General features: G+C 36.5%; 1 protein-coding gene across 1 annotated transcript in view; it reads left to right on the top strand.

Moving 5' to 3' along the window:
* Positions 1 to 26,581, top strand: part of LOC145685971 (uncharacterized) — a 1,426,958-nt gene that overhangs the window by 426,875 nt on the left and 973,502 nt on the right. The window contains 1 exon segment of the mRNA XM_081758763.1: positions 12,529 to 12,634. Within this exon segment, the coding sequence (XP_081614889.1) occupies positions 12,529 to 12,634 (106 nt within the window).

Genomic DNA, 26,581 nt, shown 5'->3' with positions numbered 1-26,581 from the left:
TCTTGCGTGGAAACAACCTTAGCTCCAAAACTATGCACTTTTCCCCACATGGCCAGATGAAGTTGTTTTTTCTTATTTGGTATAAGGATGACCTCTTACAGTTTATCGGTCTAGTTCATTTACACCCTGTAATATGTAACGTGTAAGATTGATACATAAGCGAAGTCACAAAAATGCACATATTGATACAAACAATATTCTTCATGTAATAAATTATTTAACTTTATTAATACAGTAAATATATTAAATACTGTAGTGAATGAGTAAGCAAATCTAAAATGTTCCGAGATGTATTTCGAAGAACCGAATCCCTTTCGAAACTCCGAAGGAAATGGGATTGCTACCACTTACTCTCCGCTGGAGGCGTGAATGTTTAGGACTTTAATATAAAATCACCGGAATACATAATCTGGTATTTCTGAATCAGAAAAGGACGAAATCGGTGGACCATGATAAGCCCATTTGCAATGCTGGCCCTAAAGTTGTGCCGCTGTTAACTTTTTTTTTTTTTTTTGTCCACCCCCAAGCTTCCTTTCAGAAACTTTTGTCCGGGGGCAGGATCAAAATGTTAGCAATTTAATTTTTCTTAGCTCTAGGGAGGGGAATTGTCCAACTCCGGGAGGGCAAATCCTCCCAACAAATCGTACCTGGAAGAAACACCAATGCCACCAGACGCGTATTTGTTCGAATACCAGAAACACTACTACCCACGCAACGAATGCTTAGTTACTACTTAAAAGCATATCTCGTACCCGAACTTACTTTATATAATTCGTGACGCCGGTACGGGTGGATTATGAAATATGAATATTTAGATAGAGAACACGCTTAGTTCCTGTGTAATCCTTTGAACCACTTCTGTTAGGTCCTATAATTTTAAAACTAGGGCGTTTCGAAACATCGTGTTTCGCATTTTTTGACGGTTACTCTCAAACGAAAAGTTTCCTGACTTATATTTATGAGAGCTTTTTTTTGTTCATTTGATATAAGGAACCATCTCCTAAATCTGTGGCACTGAGTTCATGAACACCCTGTATATATCATTACATTATATATAAATCAATGAGCTTTGAGATGTTGGAATTACTCAACAAGTTTCAAAGTAAAGTGAATAATATCATCGAATTAAGACAAACTCCAGTGGCGGATGTAGCCTGAGGCCGGGGGTGCGTAGGCCCCAAAGTTTTTTGAGTGACAAAAATAATTTAAGGTATTATTTATATATTTTTGAAAGTTTATAGTAAACTCATGATATATCACAGTTTGGGTTCTGGCTGCCCCCTCCCCAGTTTTTACGTTCTAGATCCGTCTCTGACAAACTACTTGACGTATGCGCAAACCATCCTCTGGATAATCTAAAAAAAAAAAAAAAAAACTTTAGTACAGTAAGAAAAATAAATCTTTCCTTTAGCAGATATGTGGAGTTCAGTGCATGCGAACACTTTTTGTCTTTCGTTTTTTAAAGTAATTTTTCAAGGAAGAACAATTATCCTAACATCAAATGAAGATCGTCAGAGAAGAGTGTTTAAAACAAAGAAGAATGAAAAAACAATAAACACAAAATACTCTCGGTAGCTGTTTGTAGTGGCCGTTTTATATGTTACACTTTTAACGAGCATGAGAAGCTACAAAGAACGAGAAATTTTTTAAAGAAATATATTATTAGTGTTCCTGTTCTCTTACCACCTAACGTATAATTTACTAATGAGCATTAAATGGAACAGTAGTGGGAAGATAATTTTTTGTTGTTGAAACTGTATACGAGTTAAAACAAAAAAATGACAAGAAGATTTTTTTTTTCAGTAGTGTTCAGATGATGGTTTACGCCTACGTTGAGCAAAGTTTGTGTTAATTGGATGACGTTGTTCAATTCACTTTTAATTTCTGTGTAGGTTTTTTCTAATCACCTTGACGTCTATTGCTTCTATATGACTCTATTAGCAAACACTTTTATTTTTTCGTTTTAAATGACTTACGAAAAAAATGAAATGAAATCTTTTAGTTTAACGTCCATTAGGCTAAGGGAGACGATGATTAAGGTAAGTGAATGATGATGGAAGAATTGATAGAATGAGAATGTGGGAGGAAACGGGAGTACCCCGAGAAATCTCACGGACACGATCTTGTCCACCACAAACTTACTTGGCCGGAGATTGAACCAGGAACCCGATGCACTTAAGATGAGCGCGCTACCACTGATCCAACATACCCCCAGAATAACTTATGTGCGGTCAGATGGAATAAGAATTTATATAAGATAATTCCGACCATTCTTATGCAGAAAGTTGTTCGGTTTGTTGGACCGAATTAGCAATTTGACCACTTCCATTTGAGGAATGACACTAAAGCTAGACCGCTATGTCTCTTGTCGTGGAGAGTAATCTTCCTGAAGTTGTAGGTGTCTGAGTACCTAGAGTGAATGTCGTAAGATGATATCTAATTTAAACCATCATAGGGAAAGCTATATCGTGGCTATTTTCCATGCTCGTTTTTTCAACGTACGCATAGTGAAACAATGTCAGGAGAATGGGTTTAGCCCGGATGATACTACAAACGTTATTGTGATCTGTCACTCAAAACAGGAGCTTGTGACAAAATAGTCGCCCCCCCCCCCGAAAAAGCACCAAAAAGTGGGTTCCAAGGCAAGTGAAATCTATAGCGCCGATTGGCGTATTGGAAAAATCAACCGACACTATCTGCGATGGACTCTATTAGCACACTCGGGCAAGATAGTCTCTCTGTCTGTCTATTGCAAGAAATAGAATTCAGAAATTTGCTTTCGTTCAAAATTTATAGTAAGGAGTAACGGATGGATGGAGTAACAGTGCTCTTGTCTAGGGCTCACAGTATGATCCTAAAAGAACAGAGGTAAAGAAATTAAGGAAACGTGTTATGGGATATATTAAGTATTCTGCCTCTCGGAAGGTCCTAGGACTAAAGACTTTTTATTTTTTATTTTAGATTTAGGCCTGAAAATGTTTCTTCCACGTTTTTCGATCCTCAGCTTCCTCTTTTAACTCCCAATATTTTCTTCTGTTTCTCAAATCATCGATCAGTTGTGTTCTTCTTCTTCCTATTCCTCGCTTTCCTTCCATCTTTCCTTTTATGCAGCATGAAGAAGACAAATTCTTCGCAAGATGTGTCCAATCCAAGTGGCATTCCTACAAAGGATGGTGGCTAGAAGTGTCCTCTACTCTCCTATCTGTTTTCAAACATCTTCGTTTGTTGCTCTCTGTGTCCATTTTCCTCCAACACCATATTTCGAAGCTCTCTAAATATTTCTTCTCGAACTTCCGTAATGTCCAAATCTCTGAACCATACAATCCAATGCTCCATTTGAAAGTCCAATATTGAGCCTGTTAGTTAAGTGTGATCTTTTCTTGTTGAATGCTTCTTCTGCTATGGCAATTCTTTACCTGATCTCTTTGGTGAAATAAGTCTCTTGTCAAAATACTTCCCAGATACTTGAAATTACCGACCTCTTCAAGTTCTCTTTCTACTCTGACCCGTAAGGGCGCGTTTCTTCGTGATATTCACATGACTTTCGACTTTTCGATGTTGATTTCCATTCCATATAGTTTAACAGTGTCAACTATTGTGTCAATCATCTCCTGTAGTCCTTCGGTTCTAGCTATAATAACCGTATCATTTGCATACCTGATCTTGCTAATGATCTGCCCTCCAATCTTGAAATCTTCAATTCCTATTAATGCTTCCTTCATTAAACATTCACTGTAAATAATTGTTGCGACATACTACAGAAGTGGATTATGCCCAGGACTAAGCTTTCTGTACCTGTAGCAGGCATTCTGTTTGCAACCGAAAGTGAAACATTTGCGACCTTGACTTTCGTTGTCACCGGAAATGACGAAATTACTTAACTAACTCAGTGGAAGCAATTCTATTTATAATGCAAAAAACATATCGGTCTGTTAGTAACGCTAATAGCCAAGCTTCAAAATATTTAAGAGTTGTGCGTAGCTGCACTGGCTTCTACCTAACGTCAAGAGATGTCGCTAGTGTGCAGGCAATTTGCAGACGAGCTGAAAGCTTGGAGAGCAATAACTACCAATTTTAATGAATTTTAAATAACAATGAACATTTTTTCTATGGGATAACTTTATGTATTTTTTTTAAGAAACCAATAAATTTGCAGTAGTGCGCAAATATATTTTTAAAAGTAATGCGATATAAAACTTGAATAAGAGTACTTATTGATTTAAATCTAGTATTGGCTAGCAATTAACATCTTTACTTCGCAATCGGGAGATCACGGGTTCGTACCCAGTGACCAGACATCCTGACTGATGCATTCCCGCATTCATTTCTCTTTCTGTTCCACGTGGCAATGATGAAATCGTGCATTTTAACTTTTGACAATGGGCCGATTTCCTTTCGTCCCTTTTTTCTTCATTGTTATTGTTATTTTTTTAAAATCTTTCCTACGCGCATGTAAATTGGAATGTGTATAATGTATGTCTGTAAATTTGCTAAATAAAAATAAATCAGTATATTTGTTCTCTACGCACCTACTACGTACAAAAGGAAATTATCTCTTCCTATTGTCAATAGGTTCAGCCTATGTCCTCTACCTTTCCAAGTATTTTGTAGAAAATGATGATATTCAAAAGTCGTAATTCAATCATATTCAAAAGAGGAATATTCAAACACAGCCCAAAGACAAATAGAATAATAATCAGAAAATAATCCGTGTAATACATAATGTTACTTAATAAATGAAACAGTTTTATGATTGAGAGCATGTTATGAATGAAGAGTGAAGTTAATGCTATCAATAATGAAAGAAACAAGATAAGAAAGTGCAAGTACTATTCTGTAATTAATTATGCAACTTGCCTTTTGACAACGTTTGTATATTGTAAAATTCTGTCTTTTAGGGTAGAGCTTAAAATAGTACACGGAAATGTTTGGACTTTGCCAGTCACCTCTTAGTATAGAATTCCTTTTATGTACAGTAACAACTAATTACAGTTCAAATATTAAGTTCCTGTTGGTGAGTTTGTAGGGATCCAGAGACCAAGCGTCCTAGGGTAACAGGATTCAAGGCTCTTGCGGCCAAAGAGTCGTACCTCTCACAGACCAGGCGTCAAGGATAAAGAAGCTCTTAGAGACCAGCATCCTAGAGAGTGGTGAGGATAAAGAGCTCTGAGACCAGGCGTTCTAGAGAATGGTAATGATAAAGGAGTTCTCAGAGACCAGGCGTTCTAGAGAGAGATTAGGTGATGATTAATCGGTTGAGATTGATACCTTCTGCGGTATGTGTTTGTTGGCTCCTTTTATTCGGAAATGTTGCTGACTTCATTCATCTTCGTCACTTAGCGATCGTTGACGATGTTTGATGATATATTTTTCGTGGTTGTCGTCTGAAGTTGTTTACAGCCAGCACGTGGTGTTGAGAACACGTGTACAGTCTTGCAATATCCATCTTTTGAATTTGATTGAATTATTTTGAATATTGTAGCTCCCTATAAAATACACTGGGCAGTGCACGTGCTGTCATCTATTTGACGATAGTCGAGGCTCTACACTTACCTTAATTGCGTTGGAATCCTGGCTTTAGTCATAAGTAAACAGTACATCAGTTCTTCAATGTGTTTTAGAGAGAAATTAATAAATAAAATCTCATTTCCGTTTTGAAAATATACTTTTTACAGACAGGTATAAATAATAATCAGTGTAGTGTAGTGTAATGTGTGTGTGGGGGGGGGAGGGAATTAATAGCATATGCTGGTTGTCGTTTTGCGTTAGTACTTAATAGTTATTCCATGGCACCTCCTGGTAATGCGATTTACCTGACAGCATTCTCTGAAAGAACCCGACCGACGTGACGAAACTGAAAAATCTGGAGGAAGCTGTAGAATCTCGTTAGGTATTAAACAATCCGCTCGAAAAAGAAACCAGAATTCGATTAGTTTATAGTACGAGGAAACGGCGGAGAAGACAATTCCAAGCGCACAGAACAAGAGGTTAGTTTGCGTGAACTTGGGCGCAGAAGGGAAAATTGACGCAGTGTGTAAACGTTGTTGAGAGTTTTGTCGACGTTCTAGTGAATAAACTCTCCACTGATGTAAACAACATTCCGAAGAGGATTAACCGGAAAACAAATGAGGATCGAGGACAGACATGGAGGAGAAAAAAATATGGCTTAAATACTTTTGTGGAATGAGGGAGAAGGGATTGCAGAAGTGGGAAGTTTAACTAACCGGAGAGCATAGGTTGATTTTTTGCGTGCGTAAGTGTGTGTGTGTGTATTTGTAGATGTGGATGTGTGTGTGTGAGAGAGAGTGCCTCAAACTTCCATCAGATGAGACGATGCAGAAATCGGGAGAGATGTCAGAGGGCCATCCTGAATCTCGTGATTAATGACGCTGCAGTAATGCGAATTGTAGAGCTTTTGGGAGAATTTGTCACCCACTAAAGTGGTTTTTGGCTAGAGGGATTTTGCAGGAGAGAGAGGAAGGGGGCTGGGATTGGATAATTCTCCCTTCTCCCCCCACCACTTCGTCGTCTCTTTTGGTAAGCCCAAATGAGTGGATCCGATCTCTCTCACACACTCTCTCAAATACTCACACGGCAAAGATAAATGAAATTAAGTGCCCAAATTTTACTTTAGTGTTTATAGTGTGTTCTCTGATCTTGTTCCCAATACTTAAAATGTATCTTTCCAAATATTTTGGAAGCAGAGGAAATTTGCACAATAACTGGTGTACAATAATGGGTAAATATACGATAATTAAATCCTGGTGAAAAAGAAATTAATAATTTTGAAGATACTTCAAAATGTAACAAAAATGTTATTCGTTGCGTGAAAAAATGAATTTGAATTTTGGAATCCATGTAACAAATTAACTCCAAACGGATACCTCTTGAAAAGGTAACTTTTTACAGTGCGTTTTGCACTTATGATACTTCAAATCCGTGAAAAAAAAAACGATATTTTTATGGATATCAAAATATTTCCTATGTGTCTGTTATTACTGAAACTTGGTTGTTTGATTTTTATAATTTAACGTTCATTTTCTACATCGAGTCTATGTACATGAGACGTTGTCTACTGTTTAAAATCGAAGCTAACCCATTATTAGTCTTTGTATCTCACGCAATTGGCTTGAACGAGGATCAAAGGCAGGACAACACGGGCTAGCTTCTCGGCCAAGAAATTACTAAGTGAATCTGCCAAGTACTATTTCAAAAAGTCAAGTACAGTAGACTTTCGATTATTTGGCCTAGTTAGAAAAAATCACACACACACACACACACACACACACACACAGAGAGAGAGAGAGAGAGAGAAACTCTGTAATAAAATGAAGAATTTATTTAAACGATCAATTCAATTTCTAACGCTTTTATAAAAACATGACTGTACCAAAAGGAAGCAGTCATCCATTAAAGACATTGTCAAAAACTGAAAACCGTAGGTTTTGACATTTTTAAACCTATCTTTTCATATTTGTGTAATTATTTATCTACCTTATTTGTTTATTTATACCTTATTTGTTTATTTATACCTTATTTGTTTATTTGTTTATTTATATATTTTCTCAGCGGCGTATATTGGTTTGATGGCTTGGGCTACCACTAATCTATATACCACCTGTACATAATAATAATAATAATAATAATAATAATAATAATAATAATAATAATAATAATAATAATAATAATAATATAATAACAATATTATTATTATTATTATTATTATTATTATTATTATTATTATTATTATTATTATTATTATTATTATTATTATTATTATTATTATTATTATTATTATTATTATTATTTAGTTTCCACATTAATATACAGTCTTCAAAATAAGAGAAAAGCTTAAAACACCTCTTTTATCACTATTAATTTTTATATTATCTTATTAGTATTACAGAAAACAATCGTACATTTCCACCTTCATTTGCTGCATGAATTGTTCCTACATCTTGGATAGGTGGTAACTCTACTCACCAGAGTAAATGGAAGTTGTGATAGTAATAAAGAATATTGAAATAGGCAATTAACCAACGAAGGAGCCTCAGTCTGTAAGAGCTTCGCAACGTAACGCAAATAATGAAACAAGTATTTATGACAGCTATGACAACTATCGCAAAATACTGTTAAACAGAATTTGCCTTGTGTTGGCGCATACCGCTACGTAACGAGGCTCAAGATGTCCGTGACAATTCCCAGGACCCCCAAAATGCGCAGTTATTACTCGTATAACTTCAATTTACTCTTCGCTCACGCCCAAGAAACCGATTTCTCTCGAGGCAACTGATGTTACCTGGGCTGGCAGCCCGTTCGTACGCTGTGAGTAGGGGTGAAGCGATGGAGAATGCGCTCATAACTACACGATTCTTGCTGTAGTAACCCGAGAAGTGGTTACTGCTGGGTTGTCACATCGAAGACCTCTTAAGGAAGCGAGACAGACTGCGTGCAAAGAAGCTAGTAGATGTTTCTAAATACATACAGTTCTCAGAAACTTATATCATCGAAAGAAGATACTAAAGTATAAAAATTATCAATATAAATTAGTTTCTATAATCAAAATTTTATTTTTTAATATTCTAGGGCTACCGCCGGTAGGCCCGGTAGCCCACAAAATACGCCAATGTATTTTCTCAACCTGTGGTACGCGAGGTTGCTGTTGGGTGGTACATACGACTTATGATAGTGCGCTAGTGGAGAAATTGTGAACCTCTGGTTTATATTATTCATGTTTCCTTCAATTTAATTAGACATTTTTAAATTTATCTTGAAATATATATAATACTTTTATTATTATCATTATTCTAGGGCTCCCTTTTCCTGTAATAGTTTTATAACGTACAGTACAACACAACAATTTCTTTTATGAAGTACTGGTCAGTAGTAAGAGGTCAGAACATATTAATACGAGCGAGATTTGATATAAAATGTTATTTATTTAATAGTATAGGTGGGACGGACTCCAGCCTATCTAGTTCTTTTGTTATCCGGCCTGTCCTTCTACAACATTAGTCGGAAGTTACACATTTATGGGACGGGACAAGAAGCTTGCCGAATAGCGAGACGAGACGAGACGGCAAAGCCTTATTTATCGTCTCGTCTCGTGGTCAACACTATGTAAAAGCGAGATTACAATATTAAATGCTTGCTACTTACAATGCGTTCTGTTCGCATGGAGTATCTTTGAAAACAAACAGAGAACACATCCTCTTTCTCTATACATTCGACGCCTATGAGCCTATATAATATGAAGTATTCTTTAACGTCGTAATGCAGAACCTTTCTCTTGTATACCTTTCGCCGTATATTACTTTTTGAAGAACGTGTGTACAGTCAGCAACAAAAGTTATTTTCGTTTGGTAAAATTTATTTTGGGAATAACGGCGGAACGTACACAGTTTCACCAAGTTTCAAGACTGAAAAATACAAAAAATTAAATTATTCTTAATTTACTGAAAACTGTACTCAAATTGTCCTTCCATTCTGAAATTATTTTCTAAACTAATTTCATCAAACTGAAAGAACTTTTGTCTCTGACTGTACATCCTGAAATAAAAGATACTCCATCCCCAAATCACGAAGCGTGGGTAATTCTGATAGCAATACATGTTCCCTTACCTCTTCCTTCTGGTCTAGTGGCTAGTGCGCGCGTCTCTGGTGTACGGAGTCCCTTGTTCGATTCCCGATGGGACAGCCTTGAAAAGGTTACAGTGGTTCGTATTCCACCTTAAACTGTAAGTCCAAGTTTCGTATACCCTCGATACTAAAAAATGGACGCTAACCTCGAATCAAAGGTTCCCTTGAATAGAACAGAAATTAAAAAAAAAAAAAATCTTTACTGCAGCGATTATGCATCAAGTTAGTTTACAAAAAACGTCAATTTACCTAAAAGGATTTAATGTATCCCGAAAAAGTGAAAGTGGTGTCTTGTCTCATATCTTCTCCCAAAACTTCCATTTCATCTCGTTTCCTTTTGCTTTGTGGGCAGTCCTGAACAAAGTTATTTTTAAACACAAACTAAACACACTTTCCTTACAAGGCTGTCTATAATCTTTATTATAAATTAACTAGAAATGTTACAGTTTCGGAAGTATATTACTATCTTCTTCAGACTACTATAATAAAGACTATAGAGAGCCTTGTAAGAAAGTGTGTTTAGTTTGTGTTTAAGATGGACACAAGGCCTTTTTATCATAAAGTTATTTTTGTTCAAGGACAATTTTTGAACATTGAAGTTAGAACATTAAGAAAACTCTGTGAACTTGTGAGAGGAAACTCCCAATTGCTTGCTGACTTAAAATGTCATTTCTACTCAATCTTATATTTGCAGATTTTTTTTTAACCCTCTCTTGTCTTTTTCTATTACTGTAAACTTGTTTGTATGCAAAAGCTAGATTGTTTATTTGATATTATCTTTCAATTCAAATCTCGGAAGTGGTTTGTTTTTAATAAATAACATATTCAGAGTGTAACATACAATACCATCTCCACCCCTAATTTGCATCTTTCTCTCAAGAATCTTCTTTTTTTTTTTTTTAACAGTATCCGCATTGACCAAGAAATGTGAGATAATACTAAATACGAGTTTTGTAGTGTTGGAAAATGGTATGAATTACCAATGCTAATGTACTTTAAAAATATCCCTTTGTGTGTTGTAATGATACCGCGCACAACAAAGTATTACCAGTAACTAAACTGTTTGTCCTTTTTTTGTTTTTGTTTCTGTTTTCTTTTCAACTAGATGATTGACTTGAAAGGAATCGTAACTGTTAAACCATTCTTAACTTTTTTTTTTTTTTTTTTTTGTAAGATTGCAATCGTCTTGTAAGAATATGTATTATGATACGGCAGGTATGAAAGAAACTACAAATGGTTATTGGCATTCTTATTGTTTTGTTGTATACAGGCGTGGCTTTTGAATTGTCAAATTGCTTATGTTAGAACCCAAGACCGTTAACCTTATGAAATACACAAGGTTACATTCTGTTTAAAATGAAATACAATATTACTTCGTTTCTTTGTTTTCAAATGACAGCGCTATAATAAGTATTCAAATATAACATTTTCATATCATTCTTTTTTTTTTTTTTAAACTAATAATGAGAATTTGAATTCTGTGTAAATCAGGCTTCTGTATGTTCTACAGGGTGATTTAAAGAAACGGGAAATTTTAAAATTTATGTTGGCAACAGTGGGCGTTTTGGTAACACTGAATAACAGCCTGTCAACGACATCCTGCCATTTAGTCATTATGAATGCTTGGAGTGATGTGCAGCGTGCTTTCGCGATACAAGAACAATGATAATGTGTTGGGGGCACGTAGAGAATTCCACTTTCATTTTAATTTAGGACGCCATGATCGTGTTCCATCAGCACATGCAATTAAAACGTGGATACGTAATTTCGAGCAAACTGGTTCGGCAAAAGAAAAAGAAATATCTACGCCGTGTGCGAATCGTTCGTACACAAGATAATATCCAAGCTGTTCGAGATGCTGTCATAAGAAGTCCATGTCGGTCAATCCGTCATCACTGAACATCTTTACAGTTGCATAGTTCGAGTGTTCGAAGTACGGGACTTGCAATGCCATATATACAAGTTCCAGATCGTCCAGGAACTGAAACCCAACGATCACGACGACAGTTTTGTGAATTAATGCTTCAAAAGATAAAGGAGGACGAGGAGTTCATTAACAAACTGTGGATGTGAGACGAAGCCCATTTCTACCTCAGGGAAACAAAATTTTAGATATTGGACACAAGACAATCCTATGGACACAATGTAACAAAGAGACTACAGGAATGTTTACATAGAGAAGGAGCTCATCTGCTCGGTGTCATCTTCAGAAAATAAATTGTGCTATATGTACTCTAAAATGGTATTATTTCTACTATTAAATTAGATAAATAATTAAAAAAATGTTTTGAGAATTACATAATTTCATTAAAATTTCCCGTTTTTTGAATCACCCTGTATAAAGAGGGGTTATACTACAAAATCTGCGTCTCTAATTCGAATTCTGCTCGAGGTCTGGCTGTTGTATATTATTCTTTGCTCATTTACTTATTTTTCATGTCCTTTTAACCTAAAGGGCATAATCATGGACGTAAAACTCGTAAATAAACTTTCGCAAAGATGGTTTACAAAGAGAATCATGGGAAATGTAAAAGCAGTTTTTTTCTTCAGTAACAAAAGCCGCTTATCCTTTCATCATAAGCAACCAACAATGCTGTGCTACTATGCACATTGTATAGAAGCTAGGGGAAATGTCTTGGATTTTAGACGATAACGCACATTTCAAGTCACCATATAAATAAATTTGTAGATGACAGGTATGTATTCCCACTTGTGATGCAGTTTCGGCAAAATAAAGAACTACGTGCGTAGTCGATAGTGAACAAGGAGTGCTTTTTCGGTTCTATACTTAGGTAGAAGACAGTTTAAAGTTTGTGTTGGTCATAATGAATATGTACCTTGATGTTTTGCTTTTATCATCTTGTAATGGTAGTTTGTTTTATTTTACAGCATAACATATACATCGCCGACAACCAATGGTCATATAGCGCAAATTGCCCAGCGGTATCTGGAGGACAATGTTAAGACATGGATCAATCCACGACTCTTCTCATTGGTGAGTATCTGTAATTTTTACATGATATAATTTTAAATGTAAGTACAACAAATCTACATTTAGTATCACTAATCACTATTAATATCCTGATTTGATTCGGTTGTAGTCACATCCTTTAACAACGAGGCCATACAGCACAAAGTCTACAGGTAAAGTGGAATCTACACCATTGTACTGAGTTCGATCCTCTTTACCGGGAATTGAACCCGGAAACTCGTAGCAAAGGCACACGAAGTCAGTAACGGCAGGGATAGAAGCAGAGGGAGAGGTAATTTTGGGGGGGGGATCTAATTATTTTGTATATAGAAAGGATATTTTGATATTATTTCCTACATTACATGTATAAGGAGGGGCAGGAGTAGTGAACTGGGGAGGGAGTAACCGTCCTTGTTCATCCCGCTGGCGTCATCAGTGCATACACTACCTACTAGACCAAGGTCACTTGTTGGACATACTCACATTTTTCTTGGCGGGGGGGGGGGAATAAAAAATTTAAGAGACGAGTTTCTCTTATGAGGAGTTGGGTAAGTACTGAACATAGCTAATTTGATACAAAGTTATAGTCATTGTAAAACCGTACGATTTAGCATTAAAAAAAAAAAAAAAACTTTTGATTCTAATGTCAGGTTGATATACAGTAGACAAAAATGGAGAAAAATTAGATTCAAATGTATTTAGGCAAAAGTAAGAAATATTCATATGAATCAAAAGCAATTATATGGTATCAAATGTAATGCAAAATTTCGGCAAACGTTTGCTGTAGCAGTGACGGATATATATTAACCGTATTTGATACTACTTAATTACCAAAATTAATAAGTACAATCTATTTCACTGTAAATACCGGTAATATGATTTGTATACATGAAGCTCTCGGAAGAAATTTACTTAGACTGTATAGAGTGTAGGAGAAGGGGATCATACCCACTTCTGAAGTTTACGCTGGATAAAAGGAGAAGCTAATAAACTTCTAAATCTTCTTAATTAAAAGACATTAAGTAACAGAGCTCTAATTTTTCCCTTCGTAAGGCCTTGAAATTTTCCATGAACAAAACAGCGCAGAAGAACATTTTCGTCGTTCTTTTATTTTTCCCCTGAAAATCAAGAATAGAAGTCTATACATTGTACGAATTTAACCGAATTCATTCCATCTGGATCAAACTTGGCATGATGGTAAACATTGACAAACTTAGTGCACGTAAGAAATATTACGGCATGCAGGCTTTTATTTACGGCAATATGGACCATTGTTTTAAAGTGACAATGCGTAGTGACATTTTCGCAAAACAATTTTTTTAAAAATCAATGTAAGGCGACTTTTTTTCTGCAATTGGAGAACTTAGTGCATTCCTGTTTTATTGGAGTGAATAGGTTTAATGATCCAAATAGGTTTGCATTGTCTTTGGGATTTTCTAAAGAAGAGATACAACATTGTATTTCTACATTTAAATGAAATAAACTTTGTAGAAATTCTTGTGTCCGTTAACCTCTTAAAATTGACAAAAACTTTTGTTAGAAGATTGTTTCTCTAATTAGAACCTACGATCAGTACATGTCGCAACTGAAGAGGAAAGAAGGAATTAATGTGAATCATAATAATGGTCCAACTTTGTTACTTTACCCACTGGACTGCTGGTATGCGTTTGCCTTCAACATCCTTCATATGGTGATGGATCGATTTTAATGATTTTGGGGCTTCTCGCAAGGAATACGAACTCTACATAACCGTGTTAATCAGATTTCTTGCTCCCCATTTTATTTCTAGGTTTAGTGCCACGACCATGATAGAAGTTTGTTTGAACGTGTTTGTATATGTGGTTCGAAGGAGAGAGAGAGAGAGGTGAGTAATTTCCAGTTCCCATTCGAGTCTTGCAAGTATGATTTGAGGGAATGGACTAAGTGACTGAGTGAAAACGTAGTTGCGTAGCGCACGGAGCAACTTTATTCGTCTCCTTTTCCCCTCATGATTCTCCTCAAATCATTTCTCCGTTCGAATGACGATGTTTATAGGGAAGCCGTTGGGGCAATGTCGACTCCTCCCAGCTGCCGAAATGTCATTTTCCTCAGCTATCGTTTTCATTTCCGCTTATTGCGGGACAAAGTACGAAAATTGATTCTGCCCCTCCTTCATTTCCCCTCATATCCCTCTCTCTCTGTGTATGTATGTGTGTATCTATGTGTGTGTGTGTGTGTGTGTGTGTGTGTGTGTGCATCTATACCGTATATTTAGCGAGGATAGTTATAAGGTGGAAGTCTCGTGTAAATTTTCTGCAGGAGTGGCAACACATGGATAGACTTGATGTTGACATTTTCTGGTATAGAAGTAAATAGTTTTATGTTAGAGTACGAATCAATTTTGAGGAATACAGTTCAATATTTAAACTTTTTATTTTTTTTTTTTAAGAGGCGACAGGGGACTTTCTAAGTTTCATTAATCCGACAAACAGTTACCTCCGTGAGGTGAAATTTTATTCTCTCTGTTTGTATCAGTTTTGTTTTGACAGATCGAAGCCCACTTTTAAAGTCAGAATCTCTTATAACGGGTTGAAATATTGATCTGTTAGTCTTCTGCAAGTTTGCATTACTCCACTTAAACTGAGTACAGACGTGAACGGTGACAAAGCAACAAATATGGTTATAAACTATCGACATGTAAGTATGAAGAAGAATGCAGTTTCAGGTCAGCAACCTTTCGACGCAGTTTTTGGTGCATCCTTTCCTATCCTGAGCCAAAGGTTTCATTTCTATGTATATTTTCTTCCCTACTTTTTGTTATATAATCCATATATTTCAATCATAGCTCTTCTCTTGGTATGTTTCTTTCTGCTGTTCCTACTATAACTAATAGTGTTCTTCCTCCGTGTCTCATATGTCTATTCGTCCTATTTTTTTTTTTAAATAGTCTTCAATATACTCCCATTTTCTCAGAAATGCGTGAAATATACAGGGTGAACCTGAAAGATGTGCACCATCTCCGGGAGGTGATTCGTGAGATCAAAAGAAGAAAAAAAGTCCTCTTGCATGTTGTCGAATTTGGCGTCGTGTATGAGAGACAGGAGTGCAAACTTGGAATTGAAACTCGAATCGTGACAACTGGAACGGAACAGAACAGAAAAGTGTGCACAAACTTCGGGAGTTGATTCGTGACATTCAGCAACATACAAGAAAACTTTTGTCTCCTTGTGATATCACGAATTACCTCCCGGAGTTCGTGCACGTATTTCAGGCTTACACTGCAAAGCGATGAGCAATATATTCGACATGATCCCTGAATGTTATGCAACCTCGAACGTTGCGGGAAAACTTGGGTTGCCTGCCTCACAGGCATCATAGTTCACTGTATAATTTTGCATTTCCCACTTTCTCCTTCCTCCATCACCTTTTCCTTTGATACTTATCCACTCACCTAATTTTCAATCCTTCTGTAGCACTACACATTTAAGGATATACCGTTCCCCGTTTTCCATATTCTATAATAATGCCCTATGTCCATATAACGCCACACTCCAAACATATGCTTTCATCAGTTTTTTTTTTTTTTTAATTATCAGTAATAATTATTTCCGGTTATAAACTTGTTTTTCTTCGAATGTTTTCATCGTCTGAACTTCTGTAGATTTTACATCTTCTTTGCATCTAATATCGTTTATTATTTTATTCCCCAAATAACAGATTTCTTCCACCTTTTTCATCAGGTGATCTCTCGTGTTTTTTTTTATTTTTATCGTTTATTTTTTTTCTTGCACATTTCAAACTTTCGTTTTGGTCATGTTGATCTTTATGATGAATTTGCTGCTAAGTACCTGTTCCATTTTATTTAAGACCTGGTCACGGTGGCTCAGTAGTAGGTCGTTTACCTCTGGTGCATGGGGTTCAAAGTTGATAAAGTTCATTTTGCAGAGCATTATTTCTCTCACTGTTGACTTTTTCATTAAAGTTTTCTATGGTAAAACGCTAGAAGTTGTTAAATAACTTTGTGACTGGAAAATAAATTTCTCCGTCTGACCGGGACAAAACACCAAACCGGCCCGGACATTAGGACGATCCCTCAAAACCGGGACTGTCCTGGTCAAACCGGGACATATAGTAAGCCTATTTTAACCCCCCCCCATCTACTTTAAAATAATCCTTATTTTCGGAGGTAGGAAGAAGATTTAAAACCCCTTCTTTCTGGGAAGCCTTATATTTAATAAATAAATAAATAAAATTTTCTCTGTATAAGTTGAACGATACGTCCTCTAGGCTAGTGTACAGTCAACGACAAAAGTTCTTTCCATTTAATGAAAGTTAGTTCCATGAATAACTTCAGAATTGAAGTACAATTTTTGTACGGTTCTCAGTAAATTAAAGATAATATACTTTTCTGTACGTTCCAACCATACCACGTTATTCCCAAAATACATTTTACGGAACGAAAAGAACTTTTATCGCCGACTTACATACGTTGGGACGAACAGACGGACAGATATGCAAAAATCCTCTTCTCAGCGCGTAAGGGCCAAGAAACGTGTAAATCCATTGAAATCTCTAATTCGAGATTTTTTTTCACGATCACCATAGTTTCTTCCGTTCTGTCGTCTCTCGAAAGTAAAAACTAGAAAATAGATTTGGTATATAAATAGAAATGCGGAATAGAACTAGATCGGAGAAGAAAATTAAGGCATCCCTTAGGCTTATGAAGACATTGTGAAGTAGTTTGCGTGCAGATTCTTAACGTGAACAGAATTACTAATAGCTTCATTTTATTTTCATGCTGTGAGAAGGCTGAAGTACTGATAAAGCCGTTTCCCTTCCTCTCTCTCTCTCTTTCTCTTTCATTCACCTGAATTGATTCAAATTTTCAAAAGGCCTTGGAGAGGTTGTAGTGTGTGTTATATAAGTGAGACGTAAGTATCTGAATATTTCTGAAGCATTTGTATGCTAAAGATTTTTCCACTATACACTTTTTCTTTCTTTTTTATTATTGTAAGTTAGGGAAGTAGTAGGGGAGGAAGCTGTTCATTGAAGAGGTCCTTTTCTCGTTCTTTCTACTGTAATTTGGAGGATACAAGAGCGTATTCACAACTACTCGACTCTTACTGACGAACTAACGAAGCTACTTTTGTCTTCCACAAAGTTATGTATTTAGAATTTTCCGCTGGATGTCGCCATAAGCAGATTTTTCTTTCTTTTTCCTACTGGAACCACAGAAGAGAGAAATAGTGATGAATCATGCCCGGATCTGTGAAACTGTCAGTAATCTAATTCAGTGACCAATTGTCACAACTTGATTAGAATTTAATGTATCATGATTTATTAATCTGTATGAAGACGTGGGTCCAAATAACTTTATAGGGAATCGAACCTAACCTTCTTTAAGTGCTCCCACAGCGCCCTAGCGGCGCAACCTCGTGTTACAAGTACGCGGAAAACGATTGCTGGTTATTTTTGGGTCATTTGCTTCTCTGTCGATAAAAGATATGGAAAATGCTTTCCCCTATATTTTACCACCTGTAAAATTGTAGTTTGCATGTAATTTTACCATTTCTGTCAGGATTTTTTTTTCATATTGCAAAAAAATCCTGACAGAAAATCATAAAATAAAATAAAAAATCAGGTGTACATATATCTTTTTCAAAAGCACATCATTTTTGGTTTCACTTTGTAAAACCACGGTAGACTTCCAAACTGTGCGAATTCAATTCTAAAACCGGAAGTACTGAATCTATTACTTCCGATTGCATTATACTAGAGTAGTGTTTTCCAAATTTTGGACGCGCCTCCTCTAGGGGGAGGGAAGTGGAGAGTAAGCAAGAGGGCGACGCAAGGTCCCCACCTCCATGAAATTATGAATAAAGCATCAGTTGTAATAATCATTTGCAATTTAGCTTTAGCAAAACCAAAAGCTACATTGTGACTATTTGTGTTTGCCATGGCTAGGAAGGGGAGGGGGAGGAGAAACGTGAAGTATGCAGAATTTACAAAGGAGGCGCTAGGTAAATAAGATTGGCAATCACTGCCTTAGAATTTTGCGTCCCTTTCAACACCACGGTTTTATGAGAGTGCTCCCACGGGGAATCGAATGCGGATCTCTCACGCCAAAGAACTCAGTTGTAATAGAGGAGAGTTGCAATACAGTAGCTTAGAGATGGAATCGGTTCTTAGAACACTGAATGCGTTGCAAAAGCAAATTCTCGCTGTGTGTTACCGTTTTTGCTCTATGTCAATCAACATTGGAATTGCATTTTTAACACTGTTAAGGAAGGAGGTGGGACCTATTCTTAGCAACTAAATCAATTAATATATATATATATATTTTTTTTTTAAAAAAATCGTATTTTATTGTCGTTCCCGCTCTGTAGTGATCTAGCTTGAAATGGCTAATTCTTTATCTCTACGACTTTCGGTTATAATAGAGGGTTAAGGAAGAAGACGTAACCTATTCTTGTGTCACTGAATTCATATCCAGTAAATCTTTTCTCTCTCTCTCTCTTACTGTTTATGCTCTGATATCTGTCAACAGATAGACGGGACTAGAAGGCTTCCCATAGTCATGCGTAGCGTAGTTTGGAAGTCTAATATACAGGGTGTTAATGAACTATACCGTCAAACTGTAAGAGCTGATTCCTCACATCAAAATAAGAGAAAAAGTTCCTATGGACCTATGGCAAAAAGTGCATAGTTTCAGAGCTACGGCTGTCCAAAATCGCGAAAAAGCCTAATTTCAACAAGCTCTATTTGGAATTCCAAAAACTGTGGATGGTGGTCCTTAGGAGCGTAAAGGAAGCCATGCATATACAATGCGAAAGAGCATATTTCGTCAATTTTCAATAGGTATACAAGGTATTCCCTGCAAGGTGTAATTCCCAGATATGCTCTCAATAGTTTTCAGATATAGCCTGATTTCAAAGAGGGTTCAAGGTAGGCAGAAGTAAGCTTTGGCAACAATGGACATCCAATGCTTCAGAGTGAAGTCGGAAGTGTTAGGAATCGGAAGCTCCATGTTTTTTGTGTTCGGAATAATGTGTGATGCGATGTCATTCGTCACGGTATATTTCACGTTTTCTTCACTTATAAGCGTGAAAGAAAACATTGCAGCATGCAATTTCCCGAGTATGAAAAACCGTACTGCTGACGATCCTTAACACTTCCGACATCGCGCCAAAGGATTCTGTGTTCACTGCTATCAAGGCTTATCGTTTGCCTACTTTGGACGAATCATAAAGTAAGAGCCTATCTCAAAATTCGGTTGATGGCATATCTGGGAATTTCACCCTGTATGGAATACTCTGCACTTCCACTGAAAATTAATGAAATATGCATTTTTGGATTGCGTATGCGTGACTTCCTTTACGTTGATAAGGACTACCACCCACAGTTTCTGGAATTCGAAATAGGGCCTGTTGAAATTTGGCTTTTTCGCGATTTTGGACAGCCCTAGCTCTGAAACTATGCACTTTTCCCCACAGGTCCATATGAACTTTTTCTCTTATTTTGATGTAAGAAATCATCTCTTACAGTTTGTCAGTATAGTTCATTAACACCCTGTATATAATTCACTGGCTTTCCTAAAAATTCATTCTTTGAATTTCTCTGTACTTTGTTAAGGAAGTTTGAAATTAACGAGATCAGAATTAATGATGAATTCTAAATGGAGAACCCGGGTTCGAATCCTGATGGGGACAGTCGGTCGAAAAAGTGTAGAGACTTTTTTAGTCCAGCCATCCTGAGTGGGGTTTTCCTCTTTCACACCAGTCTAATGCCGGGATGGTACCTAACTTACAGTTCCCCTAACCGCTTCCTTCCTTCCCTTTCCTCTAATAGTGTGATCATCAAAGGACGTCATCCCTCATATGTGACGGCTAATGAGAAGTTCATAGTGGCTCAGTGATAGAGCGTTTACCTGGTATGGGGTCCCTGGTTCTATTCCCGGCCAAATAAATTTTCGGTAGACAATATCATGCCCGTGGATTTTCTCCGTTTCCTCCCACTTCCTCATTCCATCAATTATTTTATCATCATTCACTTACCTTAATCATCACCTTCCTTAGCCTAAAGGACATATTCGAGGGACGTTAAAACTGAAAAAAAAAATATTTCATGACGGGCTAACATGGTCATAGATACTGAGAGCTCAGAAATCTAATTCCTAATTCTAATCTAAGTGGAGAACGTAACCATAACATTTGCTTTATGCCTTGCGTTCTTCTTAAAAACAAAACAAAACAAAAAAAAGTTAGAAAGAATTATTTGGAACATTTTTTTTAATACTGAGCATGCCGTTCCGAAACCAAAGAAATGATTCGTTCAGTCACGTTCAGTCATTCCGTACTGTTTCTGTGACAGAAACCTAGTAAGCATTTCTGAGTAGTGAAATAATGGATAGATACATTTGTGGTTATGATATACGTGGAAATACATACTTATCACTAACAAGGGTATGTCTCACATCTTTTTTTTTTTTATGGTATTTTTCTTCCATTTTGTGGTTGTGTGGTCTATAGAGTCTACTGCAAAATACTGGAGATAAGGGTCCGTTGCGACGACTCAATTCGCACAAGAGGGAATTCGATGAATACGAAGAGAGTGATTCACCGACCTCTTGTTACATCATGTGAAAATATAAGGGGGACAAAATTAAAGGACCTGCAACATCTAACAAGCTTGATTCGCTTTGCAGGAAAGAATTAACATTGATATCCCTATCTAGTATCAAACAAAGTGTGTGTGTCTTATTTTCGTGTGTAATCAACACGCTTTGAAAGAATCTGTAGGGCTCTTGCCGTACAGGAATCGTTCCGATGTTTACAATATTATCTCGATGAACTTTTCTCCCGTAAGAAAAGAAATTATTATTATTATTATTATTATTATTATTATTATTATTATTATTATTATTATTATTATTATTATTATTATTATTATTATTATTATTATTATTAGTTTAACGTTCCACATTTATGCCCTTTAGGGTAAAGAAGATGGATGATTAATGAGAGTGAATGATTGTGAAATTGTTTTCTGCTCTTCCTCCGAAATCGAACCCGGGACCACCTTTACCAAAGCCAGTGCAGATCATCGGGAGGGCTATTTTTCAACGAACTTAAAAAGTTCATTACTAAAATCTCTACGTCTCTCTGTGTGTATGTCTGTTATTTGCGAATTTTTCAAGTTGAGCTCTCTATTCCATAGAGCATCATAAACTATCCGAGAGAGTGATGGAATTTTTCGCGTCACTCTTTCCATTCCCAAGATACTGGCCAAAAAGTCATAGAGAGAGAGAGATCATACTGGTGTTGATCAGTACCTAAGAAGATAGTGAACATTTTGGTACCAAAAGTAACAAGTAGCCTCTGGACAGCTGACCATCATTCCCCAGACATTGGTTAAAAAAAAAAAAAAAAAGTTCAGATTTCGGGAGATTTAAAGAGCCATATCTCGGGAACCGTAAGTCTTTGCGACTTTTTCAATTTTAAGCATGTCTCTTCGTAAAACATGTCGTAGAACGTTTTTACAGCACTCTTAAACAAAACCTATGTAAAAAAAAAAAAAAAATAGTACTCAAGGAAATTAGATCCTATAAATGGATAGATATATAATACAAGAATTGTTTAATGAGTATAATAATAAAGTACATAAAAAATTGGTATAAAGCCTTAGAATTTATTTTAAAAAAATTAATTCTTTTTAAGTTAGTTCTGGCAATGGTCTTGGAGCATTCTCAACCGGCTTGAATTATCCGCAATTGTGAAATGAGGACATACAGTTCACTAGAAATAGTAATTTAATGATATTCAATTTGTAAATAGATCCAAGGTTAGTGGTTCGTTGGCATTTATTTATTTATTTATTTAATTTATTTGTTGAATTTTTCGGAAACTGAAGAAGATAATGGAAAATGAAATTATGATAATGAAATAAGTATAGTGAAATGAATAAGGCACCATCATGTCCTCAGCGGGTTTTGAACCAGCGACAGATAGGTGTTGTGATTGCCAGCAGTGATGTTCCCAAAGGAGGTTCCGGATTTGAACCCCTTGTACAAGATATTATGGAATGTTACCTCATTAAGATACGGATGCAAACATTATAGGTTTCCAAAAGCAATACGAACTTCAGTTCTTGAACCCACAGTAATGAAACGCTGTGTACGCCACAGATCTCGCACAGATCTCTGTAGATCGCTCGATCATACGAGTCGCCCGTTCATTTCCAATACAGACTATGAGACGAGGACCAATAGCTTAACGTCAAATTCGAACAACATAAGCTGAAATTAAGAATCGAACTCGAGGTCTTCAGCGCCGAAAGCACGCATCGCTACCATAGTCACACGAGAACTCTGGAGTGATTCCTGCATACCGTATAGTAGTCTGAAACCTCGAAGGTTTAGACTATTATAAATTTGGAAAACATGAATACTACCATTCAACATAATTCCAGAATAAGTGTCACGGCTAGAAAATCACTGATTCAAAGCCATATATCGTATTCTAGGTAGGGTACTATTTCAAGAAGCACATTGACAGATACTAGTAGAACAAAGAATCATGAAAAAGATTAATCAAAATATCTGTGCATTTTAAAATTGTACGTAGACTATTTGTCTGACAGATTTTCAAGTTTTATATATATATAAAATATATATAATATATATAGCTTTCATTTCGTTATTTGTTCATATTGGGCATCAGTACAGTGCATATTGATGATGAAGATACTGATACCCTATATTTATATGTATAATCCAGTGATTGGCAGACTACAACCCGCGAGTCAGATGCTTCCCCCTGAAAGTTTCTATCCGGCCTGTGACATGATTTCTGATGTGACAAATAAAAAGAGGAACAGGATTACGGTACTTCGAAAGCTTTGTATTAATAACTCGACTAACATTGAACTTCAGTTCTGAGAATCAGTGCGTCACCGTTTAAACCAAATTATGAAGAACTTCAATTGTTAATGAAGGTGGAATGCACCATTATTCATTATTATTATTATTTATTATTATTATTATTATTATTGAATTATATTGGGCCAGCTTCTTCGTTTGGCCTTCTGAAAAGCCTTGCTCATCACTGACTGTACTGAAATGTTTCTTGCTCGACATCTTGCAAATGGGTTTATCAATTTGGGTGCGATTTTGTTTATACTAGAAGAAGTTACCGTTATTGATTGTTACTGAACCCTTTGGACTTCTAGTACCTATTTTAAGGTACTAAAGTAGTGTATTCATTATTCGATTAAAAAAGAACCTATAAAGCTTTTTACTTGTTTTTAGTTTTTTAGGTTTTTTCAAATCTAGAGGCATTGTAGAACACGTTATGTATGGTTTCACGCCTTCCTGCGTCGAGACATAGGATGTGATGACGTCATCTTTTATTTTTTTGTTAAGCCTATTTTTATCTTTTGGCGGGCTTAATTTTGCAGCTAGAAGATAAAAATTTTGCACAAACATTCAGTCCACCGATTAGTATTTATCAGCTTTTTTTTTTCACATCTCTGCGTTAGCACAGGGAGGGGTTCAAAGGGTACTAATTTTTAAAAAAAAAAATCAGAATAATCCCGATTTCCTTTCAAAATTTTCCGCCTCAGGGACGTGATAGTGAAATGTGAATGGTTCCGTTTGTAAGGTTGTCTATTGTGTAAAAAAAAAAAAAAAAAAAAAAAACTAGGTATGAACTATGATCCTAGAAGGAAAGATGTTGTAGCCGCTTGACTGAAACGCTATTAAAAAGCCGGGATTGTAAAGGGATAAAAAATTCTTGAATTATTCTTCATTTTGAACTTACTGATATAACAATTTTTATTAAGAGAAATGCATTTTTAAGATGTTGCTAAAGAAGAAAAAAAGTTCTGGTTGACCCGTTTGCAAGGAGAAACAGAAAATACGTGTTTTCGTTGTGCTGCATGTCGTTCCATCCAGTTCATTTTCTTTTCTTTTTCTTTTTCTTTTATTTATTTTTTTTTTACCTATATAAAGATGCTACTGTTTCTGTCATTGACTAGGAAGAAAAATCGCATGCTGCTGCTGCCCACCTGTAAAATTCCTTCGATTGCTTTCGTTCTCTGTGGAGACAAGAGATCGTGTTTCATGCACGTACACAGTTCGTGCAACAGTTACAGAATAGAGAACAAGTTTTCAGAGCCACCCACAAAACAAGAGTGGAACAGTCGGTGGTCTTCTTATTGGAATGGGTTCCCAGTACGTAGCCTTGGGGAACACCTCTATTAGCAACACTGTTGTATTTGTATTATGTGGCATCTCGGAAAGAACGATTTGCAGCTCTGATTGTAGAAATGTGCGTTGGTTGCTTATTGCTCTGTACTGTACTGATGGCTAAGATGAACAAATAACAAACCGGAAGCCAATGACCTGAAAGGTTCGACCAGTAAAGATTTAAAATTTGTGGAACTTCGAGAGTTCAATGATACGATTAAATAAAACTTCTGCAAGTGGTCGAACTCATATATTTTTAAGACTGTTTAAAATGTGAGTTGTGAATTTAGTACACGTTTATGCATTAACACTAGGAATGGCAAGCTATTTTATATGCTATAAACTGACATAGTGAGTCAACGGACTAGCTATTTCAAGGAAAACATGAATTCACCAAAAAAATATAACTTTAATTATGATATAATTATTTACATGTTTAGTGTACTTCAAAACAACTTGGACAGCCATGATAAGTAATATTCATACTTCTGATATCTAATATTCTGAATTCCTTTGTTTATGTGTAGAGATTGAATTATATCTACCGTGATTCAATTCCACATGTGAGGAAGAATTCGCAATAATTCACACTAACATAAGAACAAGCGTATGGTATTTCAGGAGGGACAACGGAACATATTGCATATAATGAGTATGCGAGATTCCCTTGACAGAAATTCAGACAATATTTGTTAGTGTTTTCTGTTGACTCCAAATATCTGTCAGGTAATACATTTAGGTGGCGATAAATATTGACTTCTCTGATATGCCCATATTCAAATTGCAGGACAGCAGCAGTGTGGTTTAATTTGACATGCAAGCAATGAGACCTTGGTAGCTGGATGGAGGCATGGCGCACTACATCTATGCACACAACTCACTTAATCCCTTTAAATTTCGCGGGGGAGGTAGATGATCTCGGATCTGACGTTCAATAACACTCCAACGATGTTCAGTTGGGTTAAGACGGGTGAGTTTGAGGGCCACTGCAGCACAACGCTGGCCTTGTGAGAAAGAGCGTTGTCACACCGAGATATGCCATTGCCAGTTGGAAATATGGCCGACATGAATAGATCTACGCGATCAGTAATGATCTACTGATAGTTAGCAGTCGTCATGGTGCCCACCACATGCACTACCGGGCTTATAGATGACCATGTGAAAGTTTTCCAAATCATAATGCAGCCGCCGCTGCTGTCGTCCTACTGTGCACGGTTTCAAGTAGCTGTTCCCCTGAAAGACGATGGATTCCAGCCCGGCCATCGATGTGATGAAGGCCATGAATAGATCTACGCGATCAGTAATGACCTACCGATAGTTAGCAGTCGTCATGGTGCCCACCACATGCACTACCGGGCTTATAGAAGACCATGTGAAAGTTCCACAAATCGTAATGAAGCCCCGCTGCTGTCGTCCTACTGTGCACGGTTTCGAGTAGCTGTTCCCCTGAAAGACAACGGATTCCAGTCCGGCCATCGATATGATGAAGGCAGTATCATGATTCATCGGACCAGGCAACGTTGTGCCATTGCTTGGTGGTCTAATGACGATGGGCGCATTTCCATTCCAGTCGTTATCAACTATGCCGTACGATGAATATTGGTACACGTCTAGGAGTCAACTGTAGAGGCCCGTATCTAGCAATGTAAGGCAAACTGCGTGCTCACACACTTGTACTTTGTCCACTATTAAAGTCTGCTGTTAATTGTGCAACAGTTTGTGCCGTATCGTGTCGTGCATACCAACAA

The sequence above is a fragment of the Thermobia domestica genome, chromosome 5 (assembly GCF_964235325.1).
Source record: "Thermobia domestica chromosome 5, izTheDome1.hap1.1, whole genome shotgun sequence".
Classification (NCBI taxonomy): domain Eukaryota; kingdom Metazoa; phylum Arthropoda; class Insecta; order Zygentoma; family Lepismatidae; genus Thermobia; species Thermobia domestica.
The sequence above is the reverse complement of the archived record's forward strand: the minus strand, read 5'-3'. Positions and strand labels throughout refer to the sequence as shown.